General features: G+C 39.6%; 1 protein-coding gene across 2 annotated transcripts in view; it reads left to right on the top strand.

Annotated features, from left to right (window-relative positions):
• Window positions 1–12,984, top strand: part of LOC106569811 (vasoactive intestinal polypeptide receptor) — a 107,270-nt gene that overhangs the window by 89,425 nt on the left and 4,861 nt on the right. The window contains exons 9-13 of one of the 2 annotated variants that reach the window (XM_014141442.3): window positions 1,484–1,550; window positions 1,732–1,823; window positions 6,778–6,846; window positions 7,101–7,230; window positions 12,838–12,879. In XM_014141442.3, the coding sequence (XP_013996917.2) occupies window positions 1,484–1,550; window positions 1,732–1,823; window positions 6,778–6,846; window positions 7,101–7,230; window positions 12,838–12,879 (400 nt within the window). The remainder of the gene's footprint in view (window positions 1–1,483; window positions 1,551–1,731; window positions 1,824–6,777; window positions 6,847–7,100; window positions 7,231–12,837; window positions 12,880–12,984) is intronic. The other variant, XM_014141443.3, reaches the window with a different exon arrangement.

The following is a 12,984-nucleotide window of genomic DNA, read 5'->3' on the forward strand; positions in this document are numbered from 1 at the left end:
GGATCGCCGGGCTCTCCTGCTTCCACCGGCTCACCAGGCTCCCCTGCCTCAGCCGGTCTGTCAGGTTCCCGCGCATCAGCAGGGGTTACCGGTCCGCTCCTGATCCCCAGAATCGTTCCTTTGGTTGGTGTCCTGCGGCTGGAGCCGAACGCGCCAGGGAGGGGGTACCATCACGTATGCTCTCTCTCCAGCGCTCTAGGTCACCATGCTCCTGCGTCTCAGCCGGATTGACAGGTTTCCTGAGCAGAGGTGACCGGTCCTCTCCTGATCCCTTGGATCGTCATTTTGGTTGGCGTCCTGCGGCTGGAGGCGTGACAGTATCCTCTCCCCGACGCATGTGTGCTGCCTCTCTGGCCTCTAGGTCACCAGGCTGCTCATTATGGTGCACACCTGTCACCGTCGTTACGCACACCTGCGCGTCATCAGACTCACCTGGACTCCATAACCTCCTTGATTACCTTCCCTATATAGGTCACTCCCTTTGGTTCCTTTCCCAGGTGTTATTGTTTCTGTTCCTGTGTCATGTCTGTGCGTTGTTCGTGTTTCTTATTTTGTATTATTTTGTGTTTATTTATTAAAACACACACTCCCTGAACTTGCTTCCTGACTTTCAGCGCACATCGTTGCAACCTGGATGATCATCAAGACTCTTGGAAGAATGTTCTATGGACAGATGATTCAAAAGTATAACTTTTTTGGACGACATGGGTCATATGAGTTATAGTTGTTCTGTTGAGCACATTTTTACTCCTGAACTTATTTAGGCTTGCCATAACAAACGGGTTGAATACTTATTGACGCAAGACATTTTCGCTTTTTTTTTTTTTTTATACATTGAAAACAAATTCTATAAACAAAATTCCACTGTGATAATATGGGGTGTTGTGTGTAGATCAGAGACACAACATCTCAATTGTATTTATTTTAAATTCAGACTGTAAGACAACAAAATGTGGAAAAGTAAATGGGTTAGAATACTTTCTGCAAGCACTGTACATGTATATTTTGATATTTTTATATCCCTGGGATACTTTTTTTAAGGGTGTACTGCAGTGCCCAATTATTAAATTCATAGAACCAAGGTATGACTTTGTTAGACAAATAATTATTATAAACTGCCAATGCCACATTTCACATTACATGGCCACCGTAGCATTGTAGCAATGTTACCTGCCATGAATTTCCTGTGGTGATGAATGGTTGGTCTCTATGGAGGCCATTAGGAGGACTTTACATTGTAGTGTACTCTACAATAGGCAAGTATAACCTTGACAAAAATCCATGTACAATTTAATATTTTATTGAATGATTTGTTTTTTACAATGATACACATTTTGGTCATTTTGAATTATAAAATGGTATAGAGGGTTTTGCCTTGGGCCTTAACTTTGTATGTATCCATTAGTATCTAAATAATGTGTGTGTGTGTGTGTTGGTGACATCCTTCATCCTCTGCTTCTGCTCCTCCCTCTGTCCTCTATAGGTGTTGGGACATTATTAACGACCATCCCTGGTGGATCATCAAAATGCCAATATTACTGACCATACTGGTGTGTCACGCACACACACACACACACACACACACACACACACACACACACACACACACACACACACACACACACACACACACACACACACACACACTGGATCAAGCCGATGATTGACATATTATATACAACTCAACATTACATGAATTAAATGGTAGGCCTCTTTCATTCCCAAACCCAGGTAAACTTCATCCTGTTCATCTGCATAATACGGATCCTGCGTCAGAAAATGAATTGCAGAGACATAGGAAGGAAGGAATCTCATCAATACTCGTAGGTTTTGTTGATATTCACTTTCTCAGCTGTTTTATGGGACCATTTTAATTAACTAAGGATGTGTTCGTATCAGGATGTCAATGTATGTGTAGCTGGTCTGCACACAAAAAAAAGAGAGATTCAAGGTTTCTGTTTAGTATTTTGTTCATTATGGGGTGCTTAGATTGACAAACGTTTCAGCCTAAGCCCCATTTACACCTGGTTCTAACATGCGTCCTTTGTTCTGATTGTGCCCACAATTTTAGACAGGTGTAGATGACGCATTGTGATCTGACTGTTATCAGATCTTATAAAGTGCAAACAGATAAGATAAGGACAACAGCAGGAGAAATATCAAGAGGAAGGACGTATGTTAGCTCCAGGTATAAAGGAGGCTGATGTCATCAGCGTCTCAAGGTTCTTCATTGTGATCTCGTTATAAGATACCTACGATTATAAACTATAGTTAGCTAACATTCATACTCCCAAAAAAACAGTAATTCATAAAAGGTAACTTTGCGTGTAGAAGTTGTGCTTTCTGTAAACGTATGGTGGAAGCAGATCATTATCAACCATAAATATAATCTAAACTCCTGTTTAACCTACAACTCGTGTAATTTGTTAGTTAAAAATGTTTGTTAATTTTACGTTGGTCAGACAACGCGGAGACTGACAATCTGTCTTAATGAACGACTCAGCAACATTAAGCTCTGTGATTCGCCTCTCCTGTTGACATTTTATGGAAGCGGGCCATTGAACTGATGACTTAGTGTATTGGTATAGAAAAGGTTTGGGCTAAACGTAGAGGTGGCAATATTGAAAGAACTCTGCTGTAGAGAGTTCTTTGGATTTTTTTACATTATGCACACTACACCCATGTGGACTTAACAAGGAGTTTGATTTGGTGCCCTTTCTGTCATTACTTATTGCAGGAGTGCACCTACTCGTTTACCTAAGGATCGGACCCTTTTTTTAAATTTTCGCCTAAAATGATATACCCAAATCTAATTGCATGTAGCTCAGAACCTGAAGCAAAGATATGCATATTCTTGATACAATTTGAAAGGAAACACTTTGAAGTTTGTGGAAATGTGAAATTAATGTAGGAGAATATAACACATTAGATCTGGTAAAAGATAATACAAAGAAAAAAAGCATACGTTATAAAAAAAAGATCATCTTTGAAATGCAAGAGAAAGGCCATAATGTATTATTCCAGGTTAGGCACAATTTCGATTTTGGCCACTAGATGGCAGCAGTGTATATGCAAAGTTTTAGACTGATCCAATAAACTATTGCGTTTCTGTTCAAAATGTTGCATCAAGTCTGCCCAAATGTGCCTAATTGGTTTATTGATACATTTTCAAGTTCATAACTGTGCACTCTCCTCAAACAATAGCATGGTATTCTTTCACTGTAATAGCTACTGTATATTGGACAGTGCAGTTAGATTAACAATAAGGGTACGTTTTCTGTCCATATCAGATATGTCTATGTCCTGGGAAATGTTCTTGTTACTTACAACCTCATGCTTATCACATTAGCGCACGTTAGCTCAACCGTCCCGCGGGGGGGACACCAATCCTGTAGAGGTTAACCGTTTGTTCGTAAATAGAGGGGGGTGTTGGGAGGCACCATTTAAAGATTTGTCTGACGAGATAACATGGTGGTGCTTAATCACCGGAGAGTTGATGAAGTTTGTCATCAGAGCACAATTCACTGAGGAAGGTTTTGTTGTTCTAACGTGCTTTGTGAAGAGGTGATTTCTATTAACATCCTTCACCTTTTCATTGGCACGTTGCAGCCAATCTTTTAGGTAATTTCTTTGGCGGAAACATACTTTCTGTTTGTTTTGAATAAATACTCTTTGTCAGTACTACAGATTCGGCGTATATAATAAAGTTGGCTTATTGGTAAACTTTTGAGCGTTCTCGGATGGTAACTATTTGCGAGCAATAAGATGTTTTTATCTTTTGGCTTCCTGTAAACATCTTCAATTTAAGCCTACTAGAGAGTGTGTGCCCTCAGGCCTGGAGGGAAGCTAAAGTCATTCCGTTACCCAAGAATAGTAAAGCCCCCTTTACTGGCTCAAATAGCCAACCAATCAACCTGTCACCAACCCTTAGTAAACTTCTGGAAGAAATTGTGTTTGACCAGATACAACGCTATTTCACAGTAAACAAATTGACAACAGACTTTCAGCCCACTTATAGGGAAGGACACTCAACAAGCACAGCACTTACACAAATGACTGATGATGGGCTGAGAGAAATTGATGATAAAATGATTGTGGGGGCTGTCTTGTTAGACTTCAGTGCAGCTTTTGACACTATTGATCATAGTCTGCTGCTGGAAAAACGTATGTGTTATGGCTTTACACCCCCTGCTGTACTGTGGATAAAGAGTTACCTGTCTAACAGAACACAGAGGATGTTCTTTAATGGAAGCCTCTCAAATATAATCCATTTAGAATCTGGAATTCCCCCAGGGTAGCGGTTTTAATCTTTACTAACGACATGCCACTGACTTTGAGTAAAGCCAGAGTGTCTATGTATGCGGATGACTCAACACTATACACATCAGCTACTACAGCGAGTGAAATCACTGCAACACTTAACAAAGAGCTGCAGTTAGTTTCAGAGTGGGTGGCAAGGAATAAATATTTCTAAAACTAAAAGCATTGCATTTGGGACAAAACACTCACTAAACCCTGAACCTCAACGTAAATCTTGTAATAAATCATGTGGAAATTGAGCAAGTTGAGGTGACTAAACTGCTTGGAGTAACCCTAGATTGTAAACTGTCATGGTCAAAACATATTGATGCAGTAGTACCTAAGATGGGGAGAAGTCTGTCTATAATAAAGCGATGCTATGCCTTCTTTACAACACTATCAACAAGGCAGGTCGTACAGGCCCTAGTTTTGTCGCACCTTGACTACTGTTCAGTCGTGTGGTCAGGTGCCACAAAACAGGACTTAGGAAAATTGCAATTGGCTCAGAACAGGGCAGCACGGCTGGCCCTTGGATGTACACAGAGAGCTAATGTTAATAATATGCATGTCAATCTCTTCTGGCTCAAAGTGGAGGAGGGATTGACTTCATCACTACTTGTATTTATGAGAGGTATTGACATGTTGAATGCGTTGAGCTGTCTGTCTAAATTACTGGCACACAGCACGGACACCCATGCATACCCCACAAGACATGCCACAAGAGGTCTCTTCACTGTCCCCAAGTCCAGAATAGACTATGGGTGGCACAGTACTACATAGAGCCATGGCTACATGGAATTCTATTCCACATCAAGTAACTGACGCAAGCAGTAAAATTTGATTTAAAAAATAGATTAAAAAAACACCTTATGGAACAGCGGGGACTGTGAAGTGACACAAACATTGGCACACACACACACACACACACACACACACACACACACACACACACACACACACACACACACACACACACACACACACACACACACACACACACACACACAATATAAAAACACATGGATTTAGTACTGTAGATATGTGGTAGTGGTGGAGTGGTAGTGGCCTGAGGGCACACAGTGTGTTGTGAAATCTGTGAATGTATTGTAATGTTTTTAAAAATGGTATAAACTGCCTTAATTTTGCTGGACCCCAGGAAGAGTAGCTGCTAATGGGGATCCATAATAAATACAAATACAAACACTGGTAGCTATATAGTTTCCCAGATGATTTATACACTTGTACATCAAGAAAATGAATAGTTTCAGTACCCTTGTCCATTGAAAAGGAGATGGATTGGAATCTAGAGTTTATATAAGTAATTTGGTGCCAATGATGTACTCGTTCCATGCATCTGTAAAAAGTATTCATTGTCAAACAGAAAATAATTTTTTGACAGAACCATTTTTTTTTTTTTACAATTCTACCATGTAATTGGTCAGTGGTTTTCGTGATTTGCACCCGTTGAAAATACGATAATGCCTCGAGGCCAGCTTGATTCACTATATTTGTATAAAGTGCAGCAACATTAAGTGTAACAAGCCATTCTCCTTCATCAATGAGTGGGATTTTCAACAAGCAACCTGTAGTTTCTATAATATAGGAAAAAAGTCAGGTTGAATATGATAGACTACAAATTTCGATACATTTTCACCTAAACAACCATACCAGAAACAAGTGGTCTCACAGGAAATGTCTGTATGAAACATATGAAGTCTTTATATAACGGGAGTTACAGGGAAATACATAATAAGGAATTTGATTTTTTTTTCTAAGCCAGTTGCTCTGTAGACCAAGTTTTAATAAGGAATCTAATTCCGTTTTGTGATTAGCTGTGGGGTTAAGCAGAAGGCGTCTATAGTACTTCTGATCGACAAGCATTTCTTAAATTTTCTCAACATACTTGCATGTGTCCTGTACTACAATACTAATCAATAGCATCCCCCTAATCAGATTTTTTTTTTGTAAGGCCCTCATCATTTATCAACTGCTCTAATGCTAATCTCTCTGAGGAAGAAAGGTTGTTAATTCTATATCTCTTATGATTGTTCTGTTGTAAAGTTTGATCAATTTTGCTTTCTACAAGTTTACAATAAGTAATGATCCAGGCTGTATCACAACCGGCCGTGATTGGGAGTCCCATGGGGTGGCGCACAATTGGCCCAGCGTCGTCCGGGTTTGGCCGGTGTAGGCCATCATTGTAAATAAGAATTTGTTCTTAACTGACTTGCCTAGTTAAATAATGGTTAAATATATATATATATATATTTTATGATAGATGGATTAAAAGTGGGGGGAATAAACTTGCTCTTTAGTTTAAAGACAGGTGTAGGAGGTCTTTTTTTGAGTGCGGACCAGCTAAACAATTTTGGAATCCTATTACATTTTGGTCGACGCACCTTTTCTGAGAGCAATGGTCACAACTTTCATATCAGGTTGTACAACATTTTACCCTACCATTGTAATGTTGTTCCTCAGGAAAGACATCCTGCAAAGACACCCAGCTCTGAGATATTGCTATAAAATACCCTCCAGCTACAGAAAATGGTTAGCTTCACCTCTGTCCTTTGATTATTGGTAGATATTGGAAATATGAACAGTCTGGAATGTTCTCTATCCAAATCCACAGTCAATGTGATTAGGAATGGTCAAGAAATATCGATAATATTGGTATTTTTTTTCTGTCTAGCTCACCATTTAGAATACAACATTTCAGATGATCACACAAAATAAATAATTATTCAAAGATATACTGCCAAAAAAAAAACAACCCTCATTCTGTCTGTTGTTCTGATCCACAGGAGGTTGGCTAAATCCACACTACTGTTGATACCTCTGTTCGGAATCAACTACATCATCTTTGCCTTCATCCCTGAAGACATCAACACTCGAATCAGGATGGTCATTGACCTGATTCTAGGATCCTTCCAGGTAGGAAGGTCTTTGACCTGATTCTAGGATCCTTCCAGGTAGGATGGTCTTTAACCTGATTGTAGGATCCTTCCAGGTAGGATGGTATTTGACCTGGTTCTAGGATGCTTCTAGGTAGGATGGTCATTGACCTGGTTCTAGGATCCATCCAGGTAGGAAGGTATTTGACCTGATTCTAGGATCCTTCCAGGTAGGATGGTCTTTAACCTGATTGTAGGATCCTTCCAGGTAGGATGGTCTTTGACCTGGTTCTAGGATCCTTCCAGGTAGGATGGTCTTTGACCTGGTTCTAGGATCCTTCCAGGTAGGATGGTCTTTGACCTGATTCTAGGATCCTTCCAGGTAGGATGGTCTTTAACCTGATTGTAGGATCCTTCCAGGTAGGATGGTCTTTGACCTGGTTCTAGGATCCTTCCAGGTAGGATGGTCTTTGACCTGATTCTAGGATCCTTCCAGGTAGGTTGGTCTTTGACCTGGTTCTAGGATCCTTCCAGGTAGGATGGTCTTTGACCTGGTTCTAGGATCCTTCCAGGTAGGATGGTCTTTGACCTGGTTCTAGGATCCTTCCAGGTAGGATGGTCTTTGACCTGGTTCTAGGATCCTTCCAGGTAGGAGTGGTCTTTGACCTGATTCTAGGATCCTTCCAGGTAGGATGGTCTTTAACCTGATTGTAGGATCCTTCCAGGTAGGATGGTCTTTGACCTGGTTCTAGGATCCTTCCAGGTAGGATGGTCTTTGACCTGATTCTAGGATCCTTCCAGGTAGGTTGGTCTTTGACCTGGTTCTAGGATCCTTCCAGGTAGGATGGTCTTTGACCTGGTTCTAGGATCCTTCCAGGTAGGATGGTCTTTGACCTGGTTCTAGGATCCTTCCAGGTAGGATGGTCTTTAACCTGATTGTAGGATTTTTCCAGGTAGGATGGTCTTTGACCTGGTTCTAGGATCCTTCCAGGTAGGAAGGTCTTTGACCTGATTGTAAGATCCTTCCAGGTAGGAAAGAACTAAGGCCTCAAGGCTATAATATAGCATGTAGGCCTTAGTATATGGTGACTTACTTTATAACTATCTTGTATTGAATTACGGAACACATGGGTCATTCTACGAAAATGGTGGCTTTCCTGTCCTGGCCTTATTCACCAGGAAAAACACTTAAAAGTGTGAGTTAATGAAACAAAAAATATATATTTTTGATTTAATTGAAGTGTTTTATTATTAATAAAACATATGTAAGACAGTTATATTGCAAAGATTTTTTATATATTGTAGAGCACTGTCAGTACCATGAAATTGGCTTGTCCCTCGGGTCAGGAGTCATGGTTTAGTGATATATTTTGAGTTTAAAAATATATTTTTCTCTCTCTTTAAATGTCATAATACAAAGGAAAGTTATATAGTTATTTAGTGGACTACTTAGAAAAGAAAAAACATCAAATAAATATTACAAATAATTTACAAGTAATAGCTGTCCCTCAATTTCATGTCACTGGTGTTAAAATTTATAGAAACCACCACTTTGAAAAAAATGCAACATCTTTGACAAATTCTTCCTCGGTCAAAGGTTCATTGGAGACGGGACTGTTTTGAAAAGCACATGGTGAGTGTGCACTCTCTCTTCATCTGTTAACAACGTCTTCCCTGTGGCTCAGTTGGTAGAGCATGGTGTTTGCAACGCCAGTATGGTGTGTGCAATGCCAGGGTTGTGGGTTCGATTCCCACGGGAGGTCAATACAAAAAAAAAATTCTATGAAATGTATGCATTCACTACTGTAAGTCGCTCTGGATAAGAGTGTCTGCTAAATGACTAAAATGTAATTTAACTTGGTAATTTCATGCGAGGACTTAAGATGTGTCACTGGTGTTATACATTTTATAGTAAGGGGAAAGGAAATTTGATTAAAATTATTGATAAAATTGCATGATTAAGTGATTTATTTACAATTTATGAAGTATGGTTTGAGCTACAGTGGCCACCATCTTAGATATGCTATCTTGTCTGCAGATTTGTCACTGATGTTATCGTCACTGGTGTTACTGTTCTTGCTGGTAACACCAGTGACATGACGATAACTCCAGTGACAATCAATAACACCACAAACTTTTTTTCAACGTAACATTAAATTAAACCCTCAACAATTATATTAAAAAATACTTACTAGCATTTTAATTACTGTTTCAATATTGTAATCACATAATATGGCTTTATTTTTGATAAATATGGCGAAATGAGGTGCTGCTGAAAAGCAAAGACTCTACAGACAGCGCAGGCATGCTGACCCACACCACAGAGCAGCCTCCTTAAACAAAAACACCAGACTTAAAGGATTTAGAGAGTCAAAAAAGAAAGAGTGAGGGATCTCACAGAAAGGGAAAAAAGACAGGAGCGAACAAAATGGCGGATCAGACAGGCAAAACACAGATAGAGATTGAGATCAGGAATGACAGTGTTGACCCCCCATCCACTCCAGACAGTGAACCCAGTACTGCAAGGTCAGAATTAAGACAACGTGTCTGTAGGAAGACATATGTACTCTGTATCTACAGAGTTCCTGTATCTACAGAGTTCGTCTGACAAGTGTCTGTGTTCTTTTGGCCCATCTTAATCTTTTCTTTTCATTGGCCAGTCTGAGATATGGCTTTTTCTTTGCAACTCTGCCTAGAACGCCAGCATCCCGGAGTCGCCTCTTCACTGTTGACGTTGAGACTGGTGTTTTGTGGGTACTATTTAATGAAGCTGCCAGTTGAGGACTTGTGAGGCATCTGTTTCTCAAACTAGACACTCTAATGTACTTTTCCTCTTTCTCAGTTCTGCACCGGGGCCTCCCACTCCTCTTTCTAGTCTGGTTAGAGCCAGTTTGCGCTATTCTGTGAAGGGAGTAGAACATAGCATTGTACGAGATCTTCCGTTTCTTGGCAATTTCTCACATGATTCTAGCCTTCATTTCTCTGAACAAGAATAGACTGACGAGTTTCAGAAAAAGTTTTTTGATTCTGGCATTCATTTCTCTGAACAAGAATAGACTGACGAATTTCAGAAAAAAGTTTTTTGATTCTGGCCATTTTGAACCTGTAATCGAACCCACAAATGCTGATGCTCCAGATACTCAACAAATCTAAAGAAGGCCAGTTTTATTGCTTCTTTAAATCAGCACAACAGTTTTCAGCTGTGCTAACATGATTGCAAAAGGGTTTTCTAATGATCAATTACCCATTTAAATGATAAACTTGGATTAGCTAACACAATGTGTTATTATTTATTTACCTTTATTTAACTAGGCAAGTCAGTAAACCTCTACGAGATTGGTGACCCCCCCCCCCCCCCCCCCCCCCCCCCCACAGGACGGTTGAGCTAACATGCGCTAATGTGATTAGCATGAGGTTGTAAGTAACAAGAACATTTCCCAGGACATGGACATATCTGATATGGGCAGAAAGCTTAAATTCTTGTTAATCTAACTGCACTGTCCAATTTACAGTAGCTATTACAGTGAAATAATACCATGCTATTGTTTGAGGAGAGTGCACAGTTATGAACTTGAAAATGTATCAATAAACCATGTATCAATAAATCAGATCTAATGTGCTATATTCTCCTACATTAATATCGCATTTCCACAAACTTCAAAGTGTTTCCTTTCAAATTGTATCAAGAATATGCATATCCTTGCTTCAGGTCCTGAGCCACAAGCTGTTAGATTTTGGTATGTCATTTTAGGCGAAAATTGAAAAAGGGTCCGATCCTTAAGTTAAGAACAAGTTCTTATTTACAATGACAGCCTACAACAAGACACTAAAGTAATACTGAAACAAATGTGGCAAAGCAATTCACTTTTTGTCCTGAATACAAAGTGTTATCTTTTGGGCAAATCAAATACAGCACATTACTGTGTACCACTCTCCATATTTTCAAGCATTATGGTGGCTGCATCATGTTAGGGGTATGCTTGTAATTGTTAAGGACTGGGGAGTTTTTCAGGATAAAAAACTTAACAGAATGGAGCTAAGCACAGGCAAAATCCTAGAGGAAAACCTGTTCAGTCTGCTTTCCACCAGACACTGGGAGATGAATTCACCTTTAAGCAGGAAAATAACCTAAAACACAAGGTCACATTTACACTGGAGTTGCTTACCAAGAAGACTGTGAATGTTCCTGAGTGACCAAGCTACAGTTTTGACTTAAATCTGCTTGAAAATCTATGGCAAGACCTGAAAATGGTTGTCTAGCAATGATCATCAACCAATTGGAGCTTGAAGAATTTTGAAAAGACAAATGGCCATATGTTGCACAATTCAGGTGTGGAAAGCTTTTAGAAACTTCACCAGAAAGACTCGGGTGTAATTATAGCTGTAATTGCCGCCAAAGGTGCTTCTATAAAGTATTGACTCAGGGGTGTGAATACTTATGTAAATTATATTTTTCTGTCATTTTATTTTCAATAAATTTGCAAACAAATCTAAAAACATGTTTTCAGTTTGTAATTATAGGTTATTGTGTGTAGATGAGTGAGATGTTTTATTTCTTTAATCCATTTTGAATTCCGGCTGTAGAAAAAAAGTGGAATAAGTCATGGGGAATGAATACTTTCTAAACACACTGTAAGGATATTAACAATATTATGTAATTAGTCCCAGTCAGTCTAGTATGTTAACAGTTCAGGGTGTAAAGAATGCAATAGGTCTATGTTCTCTGCATTCTCCAAGTGTCAAAAAAACAACGTAATACAATCATAGGATGTGTAATAATGAGGTTTGATATCCTCCCTGTCCCTATCTGACTTCCACGAGATTTACGTTCTGTGTTATGAGTTGAGGTTGAGCCAAACAGGCCATTTGTGGTAAAGAGAAAGAGATACAGAATACCACAGGAAAACCTGCTGCGGGAGCTTTTCCTGGCTATTAGGGAATATGAAGTAAACACTTGAATCAGATGGCACAGAAAGATACATTTTCATCCGTCTAACCATTTAGATATGTGCACTAAATAGAAGTTAATATATAAGACAGATTACATAGCATAATGTACAACTCAAGAATGTAAACCCTCGACCCTCAAACTCTCAAGGAGCTCTCTCTCTCACAAGTCATTCTGACTTTATATTTTCTTTCCAAATACCCAGGTCATTTGTGAGAGCAATGATCTAGTTGTTATGATAGCAGTCTTAATTTATATCTGCTTTAAACTCGTATTTTCCCTCGGGAAAAACCTCTCATGTCCTCTCAGCACAAAATTCTATCAGGCCCAGAATTAATGACCCTACCTCATGCTGAATTTGGTCATAATCTTTGGGATCATTTTTCAGTCTTTCACAACTGCTCTGGCTGAGTCTCTCTGGGGCAAAGGCCTTTCTATGAAACAGAACACTCATCATCAGGAATCCTAATGATCGATTGTTGTCTCCTCTCTCTCTCTCTCTGACTTTCTCTGTCTGTCTGTCTGTCTGTCTGTCTGTCTGTCTGTCTGTCTGTCTGTCTGTCTGTCTGTCTGTCTGTCTGTCTGTCTGTCTGTCTGTCTGTCTGTCTGTCTGTCTGTCTGTCTGTCTGTCTGTCTGTCTGTCTGTCTCTCTCTGTCTGTCTGTCTGTCTCTCTCTGTCTCTCTCTGTCTCTCTCTCAGGGGTTTGGGGTTGCAGTACTGTATTGTTTCCTAAATGGAGAGGTAATAACATACACACCACTCCACAGACACAAAAAAGTTCCTAAGATGAGCTGACAATGTCAGGGTAAATTTGGAATACATTTTTGGATCTAATACTGTAAACTT

Source organism: Salmo salar, chromosome 14, assembly GCF_965601325.2.
Source record: "Salmo salar chromosome 14, fSalSal1, whole genome shotgun sequence".
Taxonomy (NCBI): Eukaryota; Metazoa; Chordata; class Actinopteri; order Salmoniformes; family Salmonidae; genus Salmo; species Salmo salar.